We start from the raw sequence: 22978 nt of genomic DNA, 5'->3' as shown, positions 1-22978 counted from the left end.
CAATTTTACAATAAAGTACATTAATGTTCAGTTAGACATGATAGGGAGATGGTATTATGTAGTTTTTCTAATGTATCTGTTTTCCCTTACTTTAGTATAAAGCTGTGAAAAGCTCATTTCCTCTACTTTGAAATTTGAGAAGTATTCAAGGGTTTTGGTTTAAATACTTTGATGAGAATCATTTTTACGACAGCCATTTTTTTCTTGTGGTGAATTTTTTCTGGATTCCTAGACTGATAATAAATCTCCAAACTTCTTTCATTTGGTCTCCAAGGCAACAGAGCAACCTGTACTGCTACAAGGGATGAGGATATCATCATTCTTACCATATACTAGATAGATTTTACTGTAAATTACAGTAGATATCTTACAGCTTACCCAATACTAGATAGATTTCACTGTAAATTACAGTAGATATCTTACAGCTTACCCAATACTAGATATATTTTACTGTAAGTTACAGTAATATCTTACAGCTTACCCAATACTAGATAGATTTTACTATAAATTACAGTAGATATCTTACAGCTTACCCAATACTAGATAGATTTTACTGTAAGTTACAGTAATATCTTACAGCTTACCCAATACTAGATAGATTTTACTATAAATTACAGTAGATATCTTACAGCTTACCCAATACTAGATAGATTTTACTATAAATTACAGTAATATCTTACAGCTTACCCAATACTAGATAGATTTTACTATAAATTACAGTAGATATCTTACAGCTTACCCAATACTAGATAGATTTTACTATAAATTACAGTAGATATCTTACAGCTTACCCAATACTAGATATATTTTACTATAAATTACAGTAGATATCTTACAGCTTACCCAATACTAGATAGATTTTACTATAAATTACAGTATTATCTTACAGCTTACCCAATACTAGATAGATTTTACTATAAATTACAGTAGATATCTTACAGCTTACCCAATACTAGATAGATTTTACTATAAATTACAGTAATATCTTACAGCTTACCCAATACTAGATAGATTTTACTGTAAATTACAGTAAATATCTTACAGCTTACCCAATACTAGATAGATTTTACTGTAAATTACAGTAGATATCTTACAGCTTACCCAATACTAGATAGATTTTACTATAAATTACAGTAGATATCTTACAGCTTACCCAATACTAGATAGATTTTACTGTAAGTTACAGTAATATCTTACAGCTTACCCAATACTAGATAGATTTTACTATAAATTACAGTAGATATCTTACAGCTTACCCAATACTAGATAGATTTTACTATAAATTACAGTAATATCTTATAGCTTACCCAATACTAGATAGATTTTACTGTAAATTACAGTAAATATCTTACAGCTTACCCAATACTAGATAGATTTTACTATAAATTACAGTAGATATCTTACAGCTTAACCAATACTAGATAGATTTTACTGTAAATTACAGTAGATATCTTACAGCTTACCCAATACTAGATAGATTTTACTGTAAATTACAGTAGATATCTTACAGCTTACCCAATACTAGAGAAATTTTACTGTAAATTACAGTAAATATCTTACAGCTTACCCAATACTAGATAGATTTTACTATAAATTACAGTACATATCTTACAGCAGGGGGGAGGTCAGTCTGTAGTACTGGTAGGGGTAGGCCAGTCTGTAGTACTGGTGGTGGGGGGGGGGGGGGGGGGGGGGGAGGCCAGTCTGTAGGACTGGTGGGGGGAGGCCACAGTACTACAGACTGACCTCCTCCCACCAGTACTACAGACTGACCTCCCCCACCAGTACTACAGACTGACCTCCCCCCACCAGTACTACAGACTGACCTCCCCCCACCAGTACTACAGACTGACCTCCCCCCACCAGTACTACAGACTGACCTCCCCCTACCAGTACTACAGGCTGACCTCCCCCTACCAGTACTACAGGCTGACCTCCCCCTACCAGTACTACAGACTGACCTCCCCCTACCAGTACTACAGACTGACCTCCCCCTACCAGTACTACAGACTGGCCTCCCCTACCAGTACTACAGACTGACCTCCCCCCACCAGTACTAAAGACTGGCCTCCCCCACCAGTACTACAGACTGACCTCCCCCCACCAGTACTACAGACTGGCCTCCCCCACCAGTACTACAGACTGACCTCCCCCCACCAGTACTACAGACTGACCTCCCCCTACCAGTACTACAGACTGACCTCCCCCCACCAGTACTACAGACTGACCTCTCCCACCAGTACTACAGACTGACCTCCCCCCACCAGTACTACAGACTGACCTCCCCCACCAGTACTACAGACTGACCTCCCCCCACCAGTACTACAGACTGGCCTCCCCTACCAGTACTACAGACTGACCTCCCCCCACCAGTACTACAGACTGACATCCCCCCACCAGTACTACAGACTGACCTCCCCCCACCAGTACTACAGACTGACCTCCCCCCACCAGTACTACAGACTGACCTCCCCCTACCAGTACTACAGACTGACCTCCCCCCACCAGTACTACAGACTGACTTCCCCCCACCAGTACTACAGACTGACCTCCCCCACCAGTACTACAGACTGACCTCCCCCCACCAGTACTACAGACTGACCTCCCCCCACCAGTACTACAGACTGACCTCCCCCACCAGTATTACAGACTGACCTCCCCCCACCAGTACTACAGACTGACCTTCCCCCACCAGTACTACAGACTGACCTCCCCCCACCAGTACTACAGACTGACCTCCTCCCACCAGTACTACAGACTGACCTCCCCCCACCAGTACTACAGACTGACCTCCCCCACCAGTACTACAGACTGACCTCCCCCACCAGTACTACAGACTGACCTCCCCCCACCAGTACTACAGACTGACCTCCCCCCACCAGTACTACAGACTGACCTCCCCCACCAGTACTACAGACTGACCTCCCCCCACCAGTACTACAGACTGACCTCCCCCACCAGTACTACAGACTGGCCTCCCCTACCAGTACTACAGACTGGCCTCCCCCCCCCCGCCCCCGCCAGTACTATAAATAGCACAAAGAATATATAGTACAAAGAATATGTAGCACAAAGAATATCATACAGCACGCAGAATATTTAGCACAAAGAATATATAAATAGCAAATAATTAATAGCACAAAGAATAAATAGCATAAAGAATAAACAGTACAAAGAATAAATAGCACAAAGAATAAATTGAAAAAAGAATAAATAGCATAAAGAATAAATAGTACAAAGAATAAATAACACAAAGAATCCGGCACAAAGAATAAATAACACAAAGAATAAATTGCATAAAGAATAAATAGCACATAATAAATTGCATAAAGAATAAATAGTACAAAGAATAAATAGCATAAAGAATAAATAGTACAAAGAATAAATAGCATAAAGAGGCAACCAGGTATATGTATACCTATTTCTCAATATATCGCATAAAAGTCTATACTGCAAGATAAATATAACAGTATACATATATACACTAGCTAAGATATATTTTACAGTGTATATGTGTATCTGTCCAATATCTAGAGCATCTTAAGACTTTTGATTCATTGTGAAGAAAATATGAAAAAATCCCTGACGAACTGAAAGACTTTGATGGAAGTAAGATGGGTCTCTGACAAGTCAGGATGACTGTTCAGTGGGTTGGGTTTCATCCTTGGCAAATACATCTGGCTACTGATAGAATTAATATACATTGCATCTTATATTACATCTCTACAAGAATGATTAACTTCTGGAGGAAATGAAGTTCTGCTGGGCCAGGAAATCTATCAAGTGACCCAGGATTCCTCAGTTTGTCATGTTTTGCACAACTCTTGTGTGTATTATAACATGTTAGGAGTACATGTATTTGCAGGCTAAGGTATGGAGAGAGGTGGGAGCTAGGGAACAGCAACATTAGAGTTTATGATGGGCAGACCCTACTTCTCCATACTTGAGAGTTTATACAAGGGCTTGGAATTCTAAACATCTGATACAGAAGCTAACTCCATCAATCCAATTAAGTCTGTTGTGTTTTCTACATTTTCTTTCGAACCTTGTCAAACAAAAGAGTTGCTGTATATATAGATGGAAGCCAGTGCTGTAGATATCTATTCACTTTTGCCTTAATATCTTGGTACCTCACCGTTTTTTGTATGTTTTTTTTATACAGTGGAATTCTGGCTTCCGTAAAGCCTCTTAATTCATATTCATGTCGACAACACTGGGTAGACCATTTTAACAGAATGTGGATGCAAATCTGTTTTTTCCCCTTTCAAATTTTTCCTTCCCTTTTTTTGGGGGGAGGGTTTTTAGTTTAAATTATGAATTTGGAAAGTGAATAGTGGGCCAGTGATGACTGCAGCAGGGGTTTATCTCCCAAACATTGTGTATGTGTGGTAGGCAGTAGTTTCTCTTGCAAAAAAAAATTGATGATGGGCCAATTCTTCAGATAAGAAGAAAAGGTTAGTCTGTATACAGCTCCCCCTACAATCGTCAGAGGTCATTTGGTTTTGGTGCAAATCCCCCCAATAGTTTCTCTGGTAAACATGTTATTTCTGGAGATACATATCAAATATCTTACAATCACATACATACCAACTTAGTATTGTTAAATTGTATACCTTATTCATCATCTAAATTAATTCTATATGTAAAATAGTTCAATATGATAATGCTCATATTCCTAACAATACTAGAAAGTCTGTCTTACTTCTTGCACAAAAAAAAAGAAGTTCAGGTTTGAGGACTGCTGCATATAATGCATCAGTTTTCAAAGGAGCTAAATACCAGTAAGTTTTCTTCTAGCTTAATGCAGTGAAAAGAGCAGTTTATCGGGGCTAGTTAATAAAGCTTGATCACTATTTACAAAGTTGATATTTATACCCGAGTAAGTTACGGAAGATAATTATGTCCTAAAAAATTTTTTTCACAAAAGGTAACAAACAAATTTAGTATGATTAAAGAATAATTGACCCCAATACTTGTGTTGTTTGTATGTATATTACTGTATGTAAGATATGATAATGTTTTCCTGTATGTATATTACTGTATGTAAGATATGATAATGTTTTCCTGTATGTATATTACTGTATGTAAGATATGATAATGTTTTGCTGTTTGTATATTACTGTATGTAAGATATGATAATGTTTTGCTGTTTGTATATTACTGTATGTAAGATATGATAATGTTTTGCTGTTTGTATATTACTGTATGTAAGATATGATAATGTTTTCCTGTTTGTATATTACTGTATGTAAGATATGATAATTAATGTTTTCCTGTTTGTATGTATATTACTGTATGTAAGATATGATAATGTTTTCCTGTTTGTATATTACTGTATGTAAGATATGATAATGTTTTCCTGTTTGTATATTACTGTATGTAAGATATGATAATGTTTTCCTGTTTGTATGTATATTACTGTATGTAAGATATGATAATGTTTTCCTGTTTGTATATTACTGTATGTAAGATATGATTATGTTTTCCTGTTTGTATATTACTGTATGTAAGATATGATAATGTTTTCCTGTTTGTATATTACTGTATGTAAGATATGATAATGTTTTCCTGTTTGTATATTACTGTATGTAAGATATGTTATGTTTTCCTGTTTGTATATTACTGTATGTAAGATATGATAATGTTTTCCTGTTTGTATATTACTGTATGTAAGATATGATAATGTTTTCCTGTTTGTATATTACTGTATGTAAGATGTGATAATGTTTTCCTGTTTGTATGTATATTACTGTATGTAAGATATGATAATGTTTTCCTGTTTGTATATTACTGTATGTAAGATATGATAATGTTTTCCTGTTTGTATATTACTGTATGTAAGATATGATAATGTTTTCCTGTTTGTATATTACTGTATGTAAGATATAATAATGTTTTCCTGTTTGTATATTACTGTATGTAAGATATGATAATGTTTTCCTGTTTGTATGTTACTGTATGTAAGATATGATAATGTTTTCCTGTTTGTATGTTACTGTCTGTAAGATATGATAATGTTTTCCTGTTTGTATGTATATTACTGTATGTAAGATATGATAATGTTTTCCTGTTTGTATATTACTGTATGTAAGATATGATAATGTTTTCCTGTTTGTATGTTACTGTATGTAAGATATGATAATGTTTTCCTGTTTGTATGTTACTGTATGTAAGATATGATAATGTTTTCCTGTTTGTATATTACTGTATGTAAGATATGATAATGTTTTCCTGTTTGTATGTATATTACTGTATGTAAGATATGATAATGTTTTCCTGTTTGTATATTACTGTATGTAAGATATGATAATGTTTTCCTGTTTGTATGTTACTGTATGTAAGATATGATAATGTTTTCCTGTTTGTATGTTACTGTATGTAAGATATGATAATGTTTTCCTGTTTGTATGTATATTACTGTATGTAAGATATGATAATGTTTTCCTGTTTGTATATTACTGTATGTAAGATATGATAATGTTTTCCTGTTTGTATGTTACTGTATGTAAGATATGATAATGTTTTCCTGTTTGTATATTACTGTATGTAAGATATGATAATGTTTTCCTATTTGTGTGTTTCAGTAGACTGGCTGTATACCTGTCCGGCCAGTGAAAGTGGACTTGTTCAACAGGCTGCTGATGCTGCAGATACTGGCAGGTATCCACTGTGATTTACAGGTACCTTAATAGGATTACAGTTCTGTGATGGGGCATTAGAGCCAATCAATAGGATTAGTGTACTTGGCTACCAACTGAGTAAGCTAAATATAGCCGTTCAGGTAACCTCTGTCATACATTAGCATTCAACAATTGAACAAATCTTTAAACTACCAACAACATCATACAGCTGTTTCCTTTAGAGTAACTCATCAGTTACAATACTATACATTATGTAAATACATGAATACTGATATTGAACACTAGAAAACTTAACATTTTGATTCTGAATGCTGAAAAACTTAACATCTTTATATTGAACACTAGAAACTGAACTTAACATCTAAATTTAGAACACTAGAAAACTTAACATCTTAATTTTAATTGCTGAAAGACTAAACATCTTTATATTGAACACTAGAAACTAAACATCTTAATATTGAACAGTAGAAAACTAGATATATATTGAACACCAGAAACTAAACACCATGATATTGAACATTAGAAACTCAACGCCTTGATATCAAACAAAAGAAACTAACTGGCTCAATATTGAAGACTAGAAAACTAAATATCTTGATATTGAACAGAAGAAATTCAATGCCTCGATATTGAACACTAGAAAACTAAATATCTTGATATTGAACACTAGAAACTAAACATCTTGATATTGAACACTAGAAACTAAACATCTTGATGTTGAACACTAGAAAACTAAACATCTGTATATTGAACACTAGAAAATAAACATCTTTATATTGAACAGAAGAAACTAAACATCTTGATATTGTACAGAAGAAACTAAATGGTTCAATACTGAAGACTAGAAACTAAACATCTTGAAATTGAACACATGAAAAATAAACATCTTGATTTTGAACAATAGAAACTAAGCATTTTGATATTGAACAATAGAAACTAAACATCTTGAATTTGAACAATAGAAACTAAACATCTTGATATTGAACACTAGAAACTAGGCATCTTTATATTGAACACTTGAAAACTAAACATCTTGATATTGAATACTAAAAACTAAGCATCTTGATATTGAACACTAGAAACTAAGCATCTTGATATTGAATTCTAGAAAACTAAACATCTGTATGTTGAACACTAGAAGCTAAACATCTGTATATTGAACACTAGAAACTTAACATCTTGATTTTGAACACTTGGAAACTAAACATCTGTATATTAAATAATAGAAAACTAAACATCTGTATATTGAATAATAGAAAACTAAACATCTGTATATTGAACACTAGAAACTTAACATCTTGATTTTGAACACTAGAAAACTAAACATCTGTATATTGAACACTAGAAACTTAACATCTTGATTTTGAACACTAGAAAACTAAACATCTGTATATTGAATAACTAGAAAACTAAACATCTTTATATTAAACATCTTTATTTCAAAGTAAATACATGGATGCAGAACTAATCCAGTCAATAAAGATTTCCCGACATTAAACTGAATCTTATTGAGAAACATTCTTTTTTGAATTAATCTTTTTGGATTTCCTGTTGCTGACCCCTAGGGATCCATTGGATGGCAGCAAAAGTACCAGGTCAGCATGTCAATGCCACACTGCTGGTCTACAGTGCAGCTAACACAGGTAAAGTCATGTTTTCATTCTTATTCAAAATATTCTAGACCTATACATTTAATACGTAGTTGATTCAGGTACATAAATGCGTCATTGGTAGACAAACAGATAAGATTTTACGTCACCTGTTTCTGTGGTAGATATCCACCTTATTCTATTTGTTATCACTCCAAGTGTATTACAAGACTAGTAATGAAAAAGAAGATTCTGGTAGCTATGGTGACAAAGGACTTGTGGGAAATTGCTTAAAATGTTTTCATCAAAGGCTGAAGTAGAGTGCAGTGGGGCATTTAATGCCTGGTGTCATATAAATGTAATTGAAACATGCCAGCAGAGGCAAAGCTTTGCTTCATGGAAGCTCCAGCAATCAATTACCAATTCCATGAGCAGATTTTATAGATACAGCCAAGGCCTTGACTTAGCCATGTGATAGAGGAGGTGCAGTAACGGTCTGATCAGAATGCTTTATGTACTAATTATGACTCTCACTCCGGCCCACTTTATGACAACAGGATGGCGGCCTAACACATTAACCCATTGAAATGGTCCTTACTCTGATTTTCTCCCTTTCGATGATTAGAAAACAGGAACCATCAATTATTTACAAATATGAAATAGATTTTAGTGATATTATACGGGCATGCATGTTATACTTGCTGTAATCTTTAAAAAGTAGACTTGCTTTTATGCTTATGACTCATTTTGGTTTGGGAAAAAAGTAACAAAAAGAAGAAATGTATTGATTGGACCAACACGGATGACAGAAGAGTATGTGATTTGCCTGTGGTTTATTGTATGCTTTTCTCCAAATGACATAAAATAGCATAGTTCGACATGAGCTCGTAGTGTGGGACATAAGAGCACACACTGTGTTTATAACTTGGATGTAATAGCGAGTGGCGATTAAAGGGCAGGATTGTCCAAAGTGAGGTATTGATCCTAGCTCAACTCTGCCTTCTGCTGCTCTGGCAGAGAGGAAAATAAATCTCTAGCAAAATTGAATGATCTAATAAAGTCCAGTCAATCCATTCAGTCCTTCCAACACTGCTATCAATTGACTTCACATTTTCCTGGATTCTAGAGTTGTCTCTCTTTGTGTAAATATACTAAATGTTGTACAAATAAATTGAAAAAAAATATAAAATGAAAAAAAAAATTGAATATGAATAAAAAGAAGGAGAAACAAAAGCACTGTCAGTGACCTACCTGCGGCCTTTGATGACAATTTGTCCCGATGGGCTGCACATACTGCCAACAAGCGATAGCCAAGGTCAAGGTCATAACCAGGTTGGGTAGACACTTGACTCACAACCTGAAGACAAAAAGGAATGGTTAGTGACAAAAATACATACTATGTACAGATAGCATAATGAATCATCCACCTTCAAGTGAACAGGAAACAGGATGCTCCTCGAAAAACATGTGCTGAAGTAAAACCTGTTACTTCCGAGTTGTAATACAAGGTCACAGTCTAAGGTCAGATTTAGAATAAATATTTCTGATAAAAACAATAGATAAGAGCGACCATGAGTTGTGTTGCGTTTGGTGATCTTTTATAAGCTAACTTGTTGTCAAGGTAATAGTCACAATAACCAGGATAATTAGTGCTGTTAGTGTATGTATATTATCATCATATAAATAACTGTATTATGATGTGGATAAAAACAATGTAAGATAATTGCATAATTTTAGGCAGATTTGCTGCTGTTAACTTTAGATTGTACGACCACAGATTATATAATATCATAAACGATGTCACTAACATCCATTATCTCAACACATATTGCCTAGCCTATGACCGATCAGGATATCGGTCATTGCTCATATTAAGATATGTTATGATACAGGTGGTTAGGAATAGTGTACTGTAATTATTTGTAAGGGTTGAATACATATAACAGACAGGCCGGATATTTATGATACCACTCTGACACACAAATGAAGCAATGTTTACATATCACATATCATGTTTTTTCTATGGTCATTGATCTCCTTTATCTAGTACCTGACTTGCACTACTGGTGACCCTTTTATTCCACAACTGGTGACCCCTTCATTCCACAACTGCTGACCCCATCATTCCACTACTGCTGACCCCATCATTCCACTACTGCTGACCCCTTCATTCCACTACTTCTGACCCCTTCATTCCACTACTGCTAACCCCTTCATTCCACAACTGCTGACCCCTTCATTCCACTACTTCTGACCCCTTCATTCCACAACTGCTGACCCCTTCATTCCACTACTTCTGACCCCTTCATTCCACTACTGCTGACCCCATCATTCCACTACTTCTGACCCCTTCATTCCACTACTGCTGACCCCTTCATTCCACTACTTCTGACCCCTTCATTCCACAACTGCTGACCCCTTCATTCCACTACTTCTGACCCCTTCATTCCACTACTTCTGACCCCTTCATTCCACTACTCTGACCCCTTCATTCCACTACTCTGACCCCTTCATTCCACAATTGCTGACCCTTCATTCCACTACTCTGACCCCTTCATTCCACTACTTCTGACCCCTTCATTCCACTACTCTGACCCCTTCATTCCACTACTGCTGACCCCTTCATTCCACTACTCTGACCCCTTCATTCCACTACTCCTGACCCCTTCATTCCACTACTCTGACCCCTTCATTCCACAACTGCTGACCCCTTCATTCCACTACTTCTGACCCCTTCATTCCACTACTGCTGACCCCTTCATTCCACAACTGCTGACCCCTTCATTCCACTACTTCTGACCCCTTCATTCCACTACTTCTGACCCCTTCATTCCACTACTGCTGACCCCTTCATTCCACTACTTCTGACCCCTTCATTCCACTACTCTGACCCCTTCATTCCACTACTGCTGACCCCTTCATTCCACTACTCCTGACCCCTTCATTCCACTACTCTGACCCCTTCATTCCACAACTGCTGACCCCTTCATTCCACTACTTCTGACCCCTTCATTCCACTACTCTGACCCCTTCATTCCACTACTGCTGACCCCTTCATTCCACTACTCCTGACCCCTTTCATTCCACTACTCTGACCCCTTCATTCCACTACTTCTGACCCCTTCATTCCACTACTCTGACCCCTTCATTCCACAACTGCTGACCCCTTCATTCCACTACTTCTGACCCCTTCATTCCACTACTCTGACCCCTTCATTCCACTACTGCTGACCCCATCATTCCACTACTTCTGACCCCATCATTCCACTACTGCTGACCCCTTCATTCCACTACTGCTGACCCCTTCATTCCACTACTGCTGACCCCTTCATTCCACTACTTCTGACCCCTTCATTCCACTACTGCTGACCCCTTCATTCCACTACTGCTGACCCCTTCATTCCACTACTTCTGACCCCATCATTCCACTACTGCTGACCCCATCATTCCACTACTGCTGACCCCTTCATTCCACTACTCCTGACCCCTTCATTCCACTACTCTGACCCCTTCATTCCACTACTCCTGACCCCTTCATTCCACTACTTCTGACCCCTTCATTCCACTACTTCTGACCCCTTCATTCCACTACTTCTGACCCCTTCATTCCACTACTCTGACCCCTTCATTCCACTACTCTGACCCCTTCATTCCACTACTGCTGACCCCTTCATTCCACTACTCTGACCCCTTCATTCCACTACTCTGACCCCATCATTCCACTACTCTGACCCCATCATTCCACTACTGCTGACCCCTTCATTCCACTACTCTGACCCCTTCATTCCACTACTTCTGACCCCTTCATTCCACTACTTCTGACCCCTTCATTCCACTACTCTGACCCCTTCATTCCACTACTTCTGACCCCATCATTCCACTACTCTGACCCCATCATTCCACTACTTCTGACCCCTTCATTCCACTACTGCTGACCCCTTCATTCCACTACTTCTGACCCCATTCATTCCACTACTGCTGACCCCTTCATTCCACTACTGCTGACCCCTTCATTCCACTACTGCTGACCCCTTCATTCCACTACTGCTGACCCCTTCATTCCACTACTGCTGACCCCTTACTGCCATATTCTGACCCTTGTTGATCTATTCCTGACCCCTTACTACTTGCTCCTTTCCCCCTCCCCCCACTCCTGGCCCTTTACTGCCCTACTCGTGGCTCCCTATTGGCCTACTCCTGACTCCTTATCATCCATATCATGGTCCCTTATTATCTACTCCTGACCCTTTCTATCCTATTCCTGGCCCCTTATTGACCTGCTAGACCCTTACTGCCCTGCTCTGACCACTGTTTCTCTTCTTTTAACCCATATGGTGCTCAGCATAAGACCAAGAACATCCAAGGGCGCTGTGGAGCCCTGTGAATGTATCGATCCCTGTGGATGTATCGAGCCCTGTGGATGTATCGGATGGACAAGTCTCACCAGAGGGTGATACAGGTACCAGCAGTCCCTTCTCATCACCTGAACACAGCCTATGGCAGAGAAAGGAGACGTGAAACCCCTGAACACAGCCTATGGCAGAGAAAGGAGACGTGAAACCCCTGAACACAGCCTATGGCAGAGAAAGGAGACGTGAAACCTGTAAACCAACCAACCTTCTTCTGCAGCATATTACCCACTTATCTACCCTATCCTCCATATCTGTCCTTGTTCCCCTCCCTCTCTTTTTTTCATTCCTGCCAGCTACTTTTTTTTTCAATTTCTGTTCCATCATTATTATTTTCTTAATTTTGTCCCATCCTCATCTCCCATATTTCTGCCCATCTGTATATAAATAGGTGTTCATGCTTGTACGTCATTATCAAAGTTATTATTTAATATATCAATACAGGTGTCCTTATCCTATTTAAGGGTTGGTAAGTTTCAACAAGCAGTAGTAGTCTAAATGAACTATCTTCAATAATTGGTCAATATATTGTGTGTGTGTATTCATTTCCGTGATATTGTTATTGCAATCACCGAGTTACACGTTTGTTTATTTAGTTGTCATTATAGTTAAATCCTGTGTAGTCAATAGACTATAACGCTGTGTAAATATATCGGTGATATTATCACGATTGTATTGGTTAGTACCAGTAATTTTCCTTTGTGCCTTACAAAGTGTGTAGGACTGCTTGACTTGTACATGAGAATTACCGTGGTTGAATATCATGTGATTGAATGTTTTTTAATCAGCTGATATTGTCACCTGGAGTTTGTTTACTGGGTAAGAAATTTAAATACAGCACCTTTGTGATCTCTGACCTACATTAGCCAAAAGACTTACTTTTTAACCAGAGCTAAAGAAAGAGGTATAAATAGACAACAAATAATCCCTTTATCCATTAAATGAATCATGGTTTCTGGTAACAGTTTCTAACACTCCCTTGAACAAGTACCTGTTGACATAGCCCGCTCTTGACAATTCACTGACAAATTGGGTTTGGAATGGAGAGAATTTTTCATTATATTGTACCTGTACATAGCAGGGCAAGATTTCTGAACAGTCACAAAACCACATCTATGTATTAAATAAAAGTAAAAAGATATAAAAAAAAATTAAAAGTCTCGTTTAAAGTTTTCTTTGAAGGAACATATTACTTTAAAAATAATGATGGTACGCTGATATATTTAAAAAACGGACTGAGCATCATATTGCTTTGGCTGTCAAGATTTTTATCAGAATTGTACATTTGAGCTAAGAATAAAGGAAAGGAAAACTTTTAGATAACAATATATCATACTGCATTAAACACCTCCTGTGCTAGTAACAGATATATCATACCACACTAAACACCTGTCCTAGTAACAAATATATCATACCTCACTAAACACCTCCTGTCCTAGTAACAGATATATCATACCTCACTAAACATCCCCTGTCCTAGTAACAGATCTATCATACCTCACTAAACACCTCCTGTCTTAGTAACAGATATATCATACCACACTAAACACCTCCTGTCCTAGTAACAGATATATCATACCACACTAAACACCTCCTGTCCTAGTAACAGATATATCATACCACACTAAACACCTGTCCTAGTAACAGATATATCATACCACAATAAACACCTCCTGTCCTAGTAACAGATATATCATACCTCACTACACACCTCCTGTCCTAGTAACAGATATATCATACCACACTAAACACCTCCTGTCCTAGTAACAGATATATCATACCACACTAAACACCTCCTGTCCTAGTAACAGATATATCATACCGCACTAAACATCTCCTGTCCTAGTAACAGATATATCATACCACACTAAACATCTCCTGTCCTAGTAACAGATATATCATACCTCACTACACACCTCCTGTCCTAGTAACAGATATATCATACCACACTAAACACCTGTCCTAGTAACAGATATATCATACCTCACTAAACACCTCCTGTCCTAGTAACAGATATATCATACCTCACTAAACACCTCCTGTCCACAGATATATCATACCACACTAAACACCTGTCCTAGTAACAGATATATCATACCACACTAAACACCTGTCCTAGTAACAGATATATCATACCTCACTAAACACCTCCTGTCCTAGTAACAGATATATCATACCACACTAAACACCTGTCCTAGTAACAGATATATCATACCTCACTAAACACCTCCTGTCCTAGTAACAGATATATCATACCACACTAAACACCTCCTGTCCTAGTAACAGATATATCATACCACACTAAACACCTGTCCTAGTAACAATCATCCTTGTAATAATGTAGGATATTGCAGCCTGATTTATACCAAACCATTGTTGTAGTAATGTAGGATATTGTATAATTTGATTGGTGCCAAAAATTGTTGAAATAATTTGATGTGATAGATCTTTGTAGTGTAGAGGCCAGGGGGAAAAGATTCCACCCAAAACTAGGTTTCAAATCAATCTGCAAAAAAAAATTAAAAAAAAAAATTAAATTTTATGACATTGTACCTATTGTGAGGTGCTGTTAGGTCTACTTAGGGAACATTTGTATATTTATTAGGAACATTTACAGAAAGTCAACTGACATTATCAGTTAATATTAAAAGTCAGAATTCTACCCATCCTTACCAGGTCCTTGTATACATTTAGGATTTAATTGACATTTTTCATGTCAGATTTAGAACATTTTTTTTTCAATTTTAAAATGAAATAAAATAATTTCTTTTGCAGGGCCATTCATATTAAATGTCAAGGTCACTTGAACATAACTGTGTGCTGGTCTTTTGGTTATTTCATATAAAAATGCACTACTAAAACCATCTTGAGATATGAAGAGATTTTGTAGAAATGGAGACCATGTATGCAAAGATTACTTCGTGGATTAATGTTACTGGATTAGAAGGAGATAGAAATGGTGTGTCCTGGTTACCGTGCCAATAATTGGTGTCTGTCTGAGGCTGGCCAGACATACAAACCTCCATTTTTTTACTGTGTACATACCAGACAGTGTGTAGGCCTGCACTCCTTAAATGTCTCTTTCTCACTAGAATTTGATAATGGAATTTGTGGAGAAAAGCAAACCAGCTAATCTGCTGGTGTTGGGGAGGTATAAAGCTGTCTGCTTGAGTTTTGTTTTCAATTCAGTCAACAAAAACCAGAAAGAGTGGTTCCTCATTAAACATTGTGCTTAACAATAAGGAACAAAAGGTCTTGGTCAGTAGCTGGTCAGTCAGTGGCGGCCGAGTGCCTCCAGGTGACATGTCGGCTCAGGTAGACCTAAGCCACCTCGGTGTGTAAATCCTGATAAGATCATTGTAATGATAACAGTGGGGAACATTTGTCACCTGGACGGCCACAAAGGTGAAAAATACACTCTAACAGACACAGAAATTCATATCCATTTTATTAGTAAACTGGGCGTTAAACAGAGTGTACAGTTGATCCTTAGTCAGATGCCAGGTTTATTGGGGTGATCTGTTGGCAGTAGGGGGAGGCTGGTTATTAGGGGTTTATGATCCATGTACAGGTAAATCTACCTAAGATACTGACAACAAAACTACGCTATAAACACACCTCACACTATCAACAAGAGAGGGCGCTTACCTTACTGTTAACAAATCAGTACCAAATATATTCACAAAATATTGCTTTATGGCTACGCCTGTCTCAAGTTAATGCCAACAAGCGAGATAGCATGCTTTTTATATACAAGTACATCTATATAAAAGTTTTAAATAGTTTCTGCTTAAGCATTATACGTTTCATTGGATAAAACTGATTGAGTAAATAGGTATGATAAAATCTTCATAATAATAGTTATATATGATAAATCCAGTAGGGTATGACATTTACCTCAACACATTAAATGGCAAAAAAAAAGTTAGGGTGTAGTTGTAACAATTACATACAAGTTATTTTTGTAACTAAACTAGTCAGCCACTTGTTCCTTGGTTGTAGTGGAGCTCTTTCACAAGATATTTGCCATGTTATACAACTAGAGTTTGTGTATTAACTTTTATCTTTGTATGGCAGTGTCCATCTATTTACAGGTACTTGGTAAGAGTGGGCTCAGCAAGCAACCCAATGACAGTGATATAGAGTCAAGTGTATTGGTGATTTAGGGCCGAGGGTAGCAGTGATTATTTAGCAGATTGGAGTTGATCCACTGTCCTCTGGTAATTACTCCTCCCAATATCTAGGCTGTTTCCCTCACCACAATATCTATAACCTCTTGGAAGAGTTAATAGATTTTTCAATTGTCAGGCTAACAATACAACAGGATTGCTACCATGAATAATTGATGGAGAAAATTAATTTTTCCAGAATATCTGAATAGTACATCTTCATCATGGCAGGATCTGCAATAAAATCCCAGACCTTGCCCTGGTGTAGTACACCCATAAGTAATAAATTGTGGCTCATTTGTGAGAAGAGCGTCAATACTTCCTACCTGTAAACAATGCAAAGCAAGAGTTTGCTTTCAGGGTAATTGTGTGCTCTATTCCTTGCCATTGCTTGCGGAATTGATTTTGTCTAATCATTGACTATGTTGATTTCGCCATTGTTCGGTTCATACAGCCCCTCGCTTATTAAATGCATGGTTAAGCACAGTGAAAATGAAACAGTTTAAGCTTCCCATAATGCTCAGTGTTTGCTAGCTTTGTTGGCAGTGGCGTTAAATAGAGATATAAAGGATGCTTAAAAACGTGTCCGGATACAACACACTAACTTGGTTCACGGTTGTCGTCGGAGTTGACTGAGTTTCTCAACAGCAGGGAGTTTGACAGGTAGAAGCATTGTAGCAGCTACCGGAAATAATATTATCGACAAAGCAGTGTAATCAAGTTTAAAAATAAAATAGAAAATACAGGAGTTGATTGCTTCACAGGTATTGACAGATCTGAACATTTAAATATTAACCTGGCTTTGTTACAGGCGGTGGGCCTGCAGCCATTAGGTGAAGCCGTAGCAATTGTGTATTCAACCTCTCCAGCATTGATCTCATTGACTGTCACTACTCCTCAGTGGTGGGCTTATCACAATCAATTAGACAAACACGCTCTGTCCTAAAGCTGTATTTAACATAATATAATGCTCGAGATGTTGACTGCACACCAAGCAGTCTACTTTTTCCTGTCTGGCCCAATAAAACATACTGCACCACTGTTTACTCATTTGTTTACCAGGTCAGTCTCCTAATCATTGATACATTACTGATGAATCTCTCATGGCTAACTTTAGAACCTCCTCTAATGGCTTTTCATTTTACAGTGATTACTACACTTTTGATAACTACATGTAGATAATATATTGATTTTTACAAAAATAAATAAAATATTCTATTCTTAAACACTACAAGTTTATCCTAAGTTAGTATTTTTTTCTTTTTCTTTTATTGATATTTCTGCTATTGTTATCTTAAAAAAAGGTTTACTGTATTTTCTTTTCATATCACATACATAGTGATTTTAGAATAAGCAAGCTTTGTGGGAAGGGAGATAACTGAGACAGAACCTAGGCGGTGATAAACCTTGGTGATCCGTTGGATGATCAGCAACTTGTGCGGCACTAATACTGACAGAGGTATCAAACATGATCCCCATCAGTGAGGCAAGCCTTGAAAGGCTACAACAACTGTGACTGAAGTGTTGAAACCAGTATGTAACAGATAGCTGTCATAATACAACAGAGCTTGATACATGTACACCTCCAATAGGATTTATTGCCCGAGTACAGGCCCTGCATTCATATCAATACACAGCAAAAAGCTGGGATTTATTTGTATTTAATTGAATTCCATTTGAGAAATATTATTATCTTTGGAGAGTTTCCTCTGTCAGTATTTAAATTCAAGGATATATATACTTTATAAATGTGAAGTAAAAAGTGGCATTATGTAACTGAGAAAATGGGCTACCTTTTTATTATCTTTCATCTGAGTGTATATATATTTTTTGCCTAAAGTTTAAAGAACATCACATGCTCTGGAATGTATTTAAATTAAGAAGATGCATTTTAAAAGCTATGTTTACTCCAGAATATTTAGGAAGTTTTAATTATATCCTGGATGATTTCTATTTCATACGTCCATCTTGTGTAGTGTTATGGGTACCCCGAGTGATGTGGTGATGTTAACCTGAGGTACTGGGACCTGGATCACCACCTCTTGTAATAGTGCACAGGAGAGCGCTGTCATCATTAATACCAGCAAGATGAAAGTCATCATCATAAGGACTTTTTGCTAGGTAGTTAGAGTGTGTAGGCTGAAGTTAGTTGTGAGGAATTCAGCGTTTATGAGGGGGCCTTCACTTAACTTGTTGTATGTCCCTCTCTTAACACCAAGTAGGATTCCAATGAAGATCTGCACAATTGCTCCAGGCATAAAAACATTACAGAGAATTCCGTTGTGTAGCCGCTGTCATAACTTCCACCCATCCTCATCAGGGGTTTAACGTCCCATACTACAAAGTTTGGCTACACTTTGATTATCTGCCAAAATCGTAATTACATGTACAAAACACCCCTACATTATAAAATCCCTGATTGTTTTTTCTCTTGTTTGTGTAGAAACTTGGTTGGTGTGTCTGGTCTTGGTCTCGAGGGGATATATAATGAAGGGGAGGTGGGGTACTGATGGGAAGGTATTCCAGGAGTATGATGACCATTACCGTTCATGTTCATAACCTTGCATCCCCTACTCAAACACTAGGTAGTGTACCCCAGACCTTCACCCCAGGGAATGGATAAGGACAGGTCAACCATTTCCACAAATCACTGACTTCAGCCCTACCCCACAGAATAGTGGGCCCCAGGTCTATCCCAGGGTATAGAGGACTCCAGCCCTACCCCAGAGAACCCTACTCCAGCATATTGTGGACTACAGCCCTTCTCCACAGAATAGTGGACCTCAGCCCTACCCCTTGTTATAGTGGACTCCAGCCCTTGTCCACAGAATAGTGGAATCCATCCCTACCCCACAGAATAGTGGACTCCAGCCTTACACCTTGGTATACTGGACTCCAGCCCTACCCCTTGGTATAGTGGACTCCAGCCCTTCCCCTTGGTAAAGTGGACTCCAGCCTTACACCTTGGTAAAGTGGACTCCAGACCTACCCCTTGGTGTAGTGGACTCCAGACCTACCCCTTGGTATAGTGGACTCCAGCCCTTTCCCTTGGTATAGTGAGCTCCAGACCTACCCCTTGCAATAGTGGACTCCAGGCCTACCTCTTGTTATAGTGAACTCCAGCCCTTCTCCACAGAATAGTGGACTCCAGACCTACCCCTTGGTATAATGAACTCCAGCCCTTCCCCTTGGTAAAGTGGACTCCAGCCCTACCCCTTGGTATAGTGGACTCCAGCCCTTCCCCTTGGTATAGTGGACTCCAGACCTACCCCTTGGTAAAGTGGACTCCAGCCCTACCCCTTGGTATAGTGGACTCCAGCCCTTCCCCTTGGTAAAGTGGACTCCAGCCTTACACCTTGGTAAAGTGGACTCCAGACCTACCCCTTGGTAAAGTGGACTCCAGACCTACCCCTTGGTATAGTGGACTCCAGCCCTTTCCCTTGGTATAGTGAGCTCCAGACCTACCCCTTGGTAAAGTGGACACTAGCCATACCCCTTGGTAAAGTGGACTCCAGACCTACCCCTTGGTATATTGGACTCCAGACCTACCCCTTGCAATAGTGGACTCCAGGCCTACCTCTTGTTATAGTGAACTCCAGCCCTTCTCCACAGAATAGTGGACTCCAGACCTACCCCTTGGTATAATGAACTCCAGCCCTTCCCCTTGGTAAAGTGGACTCCAGACCTACCCCTTGGTATAGTGAGCTCCAGACCTACCCCTTGGTAAAGTGGACACTAGCCATACCCCTTATTAAAGTGGACTCCAGACCTACCCCTTGGTATAGTGAGCTCCAGACCTACCCCTTGGTATAGTGGACTCCAGCCCTTCCCCTTGGTAAAGTGGACTCCAGCCCTACCCCTTGGTATAGTGGACTCCAGCCCTTCCCCTTGGTATAGTGGACTCCAGACCTACCCCTTGGTATAGTGAGCTTTAGACCTACCCCTTGGTAAAGTGGACACTAACCTTACACCTTGTTATAGTGAACTCCAGACCTACCCCTTGGTAAAGTGGACTCCAGACCTACCCCTTGGTATAGTGGACTCCAGACCTACCCCTTGGTATAGTGGACTCCAGACCTACCCCTTGGTATAGTGGACTCCAGACCTACCCCTTGGTATAGTGAACTCCAGACCTACCCCTTGGTATAGTGGACTCCAGACCTACCCCTTGGTATAGTGGACTCCAGGCCTTCCCCTTGGTATAGTGGACTCCAGCCCTACCCCTTGGTAAAGTGGACTCCAGACCTACCCCTTGGTATAGTGGACTCCAGCCCTACCCCTTGGTAAAGTGGACTCCAGCCCTACCCCTTGGTATAGTGGACTCCAGCCCTTCCCCTTGGTAAAGTGGACTCCAGCCTTACACCTTGGTAAAGTGGACTCCAGACCTACCCCTTGGTGTAGTGGACTCCAGACCTACCCCTTGGTATAGTGGACTCCAGCCCTTCCCCTTGGTATAGTGAGCTCCAGACCTACCCCTTGGTAAAGTGGACACTAGCCATACCCCTTGGTAAAGTGGACTCCAGACCTACCCCTTGGTATAGTGGACTCCAGACCTACCCCTTGCAATAGTGGACTCCAGACCTACCCCTTGCAATAGTGGACTCCAGGCCTACCTCTTGTTATAGTGAACTCCAGCCCTTCTCCACAGAATAGTGGACTCCAGACCTACCCCTTGGTATAATGAACTCCAGCCCTTCCCCTTGGTAAAGTGGACTCCAGACCTACCCCTTGGTATAGTGAGCTCCAGACCTACCCCTTGGTAAAGTGGACACTAGCCATACCCCTTATTAAAGTGGACTCCAGACCTACCCCTTGGTATAGTGGACTCCAGCCCTTCCCCTTGGTAAAGTGGACTCCAGCCCTACCCCTTGGTATAGTGGACTCCAGCCCTTCCCCTTGGTATAGTGGACTCCAGACCTACCCCTTGGTATAGTGAGCTCCAGACCTACCCCTTGGTAAAGTGGACACTAGCCTTACACCTTGTTATAGTGAACTCCAGACCTACCCCTTGGTAAAGTGGACTCCAGACCTACCCCTTGGTATAGTGGACTCCAGACCTACCCCTTGGTATAGTGGACTCCAGACCTACCCCTTGGTAAAGTGAACTCCAGACCTACCCCTTGCAATAGTGGACTCCAGACCTACCCCTTGCAATAGTGGACTCCAGGCCTACCTCTTGTTATAGTGAACTCCAGCCCTTCTCCACAGAATAGTGGACTCCAGACCTACCCCTTGGTATAGTGGACTCCAGCCCTACCCCTTGGTAAAGTGGACTCCAGCCCTACCCCTTGGTAAAGTGGACTCCAGGCCTTCCCCTTGGTAAAGTGGACTCTAGCCATACCCCTTGGTATTGTGGACTCTAGCCCTTCCCCTTGGTAAAGTGGACTCCAGGCCTTCCCCGTGGTAAAGTGGACTCTAGCCCTACCCCTTGGTATAGTGGACTCTAGCCCTTCCCCTTGGTAAAGTGGACTCCAGGCCTTCCCCTTGGTATAGTGGACTCTAGCCATACCCCTTGGTAAAGTGGACTCTAGCCATACCCCTTGGTAAAGTGGACTCCAGGCCTTCCCCTTGGTAAAGTGGACTCCAGCCCTTCCCCTTGGTATAGTGGACTCCAGGCCTACCCCTTGGTGTAGTGGACTCCAGGCCTACCCTTATTAAAGTGGACTCCAGCCCTACCCCTTGTTATAGTGAACTCCAGCCCTTCTCCACAGAATAGTGGACTCCAGACCTACCCCTTGGTAAAGTGAACTCCAGACCTACCCCTTGCAATAGTGGACTCCAGACCTACCCCTTGTTATAGTGAACTCCAGCCCTTCTCCACAGAATAGTGGACTCCAGACCTACCCCTTGGTATAGTGGACTCCAGGCCTTCCCCTTGGTATAGTGGACTCCAGACCTACCCCTTGGTATAGTGGACTCCAGACCTACCCCTTGCAATAGTGGACTCCAGACTTACCCCTTGCAATAGTGGACTCCAGGCCTACCTCTTGTTATAGTGAACTCCAGCCCTTCTCCACAGAATAGTGGACTCCAGACCTACCCCTTGGTAAAGTGAACTCCAGACCTACCCCTTGCAATAGTGGACTCCAGACCTACCCCTTGCAATAGTGGACTCCAGGCCTACCTCTTGTTATAGTGAACTCCAGCCCTTCTCCACAGAATAGTGGACT

At 39.8% G+C, this 22978-nt stretch overlaps 1 protein-coding gene across 3 annotated transcripts in view; it reads right to left on the bottom strand.

Moving 5' to 3' along the window:
- LOC117329196 (zinc finger MIZ domain-containing protein 1-like) overlaps positions 1–22978 on the bottom strand; it is a 194840-nt gene that overhangs the window by 64310 nt on the left and 107552 nt on the right. For all 3 annotated transcript variants that reach the window (XM_033887018.1, XM_033887012.1, XM_033887026.1), the window contains exon 5: positions 9482–9587. In XM_033887018.1, coding sequence (XP_033742909.1) covers positions 9482–9587 — 106 coding nt within the window. The remainder of the gene's footprint in view (positions 1–9481; positions 9588–22978) is intronic.

The sequence above is a fragment of the Pecten maximus genome, chromosome 1, assembly GCF_902652985.1.
Source record: "Pecten maximus chromosome 1, xPecMax1.1, whole genome shotgun sequence".
NCBI lineage: Eukaryota > Metazoa > Mollusca > Bivalvia > Pectinida > Pectinidae > Pecten > Pecten maximus.
The sequence above is the reverse complement of the archived record's forward strand: the minus strand, read 5'-3'. Positions and strand labels throughout refer to the sequence as shown.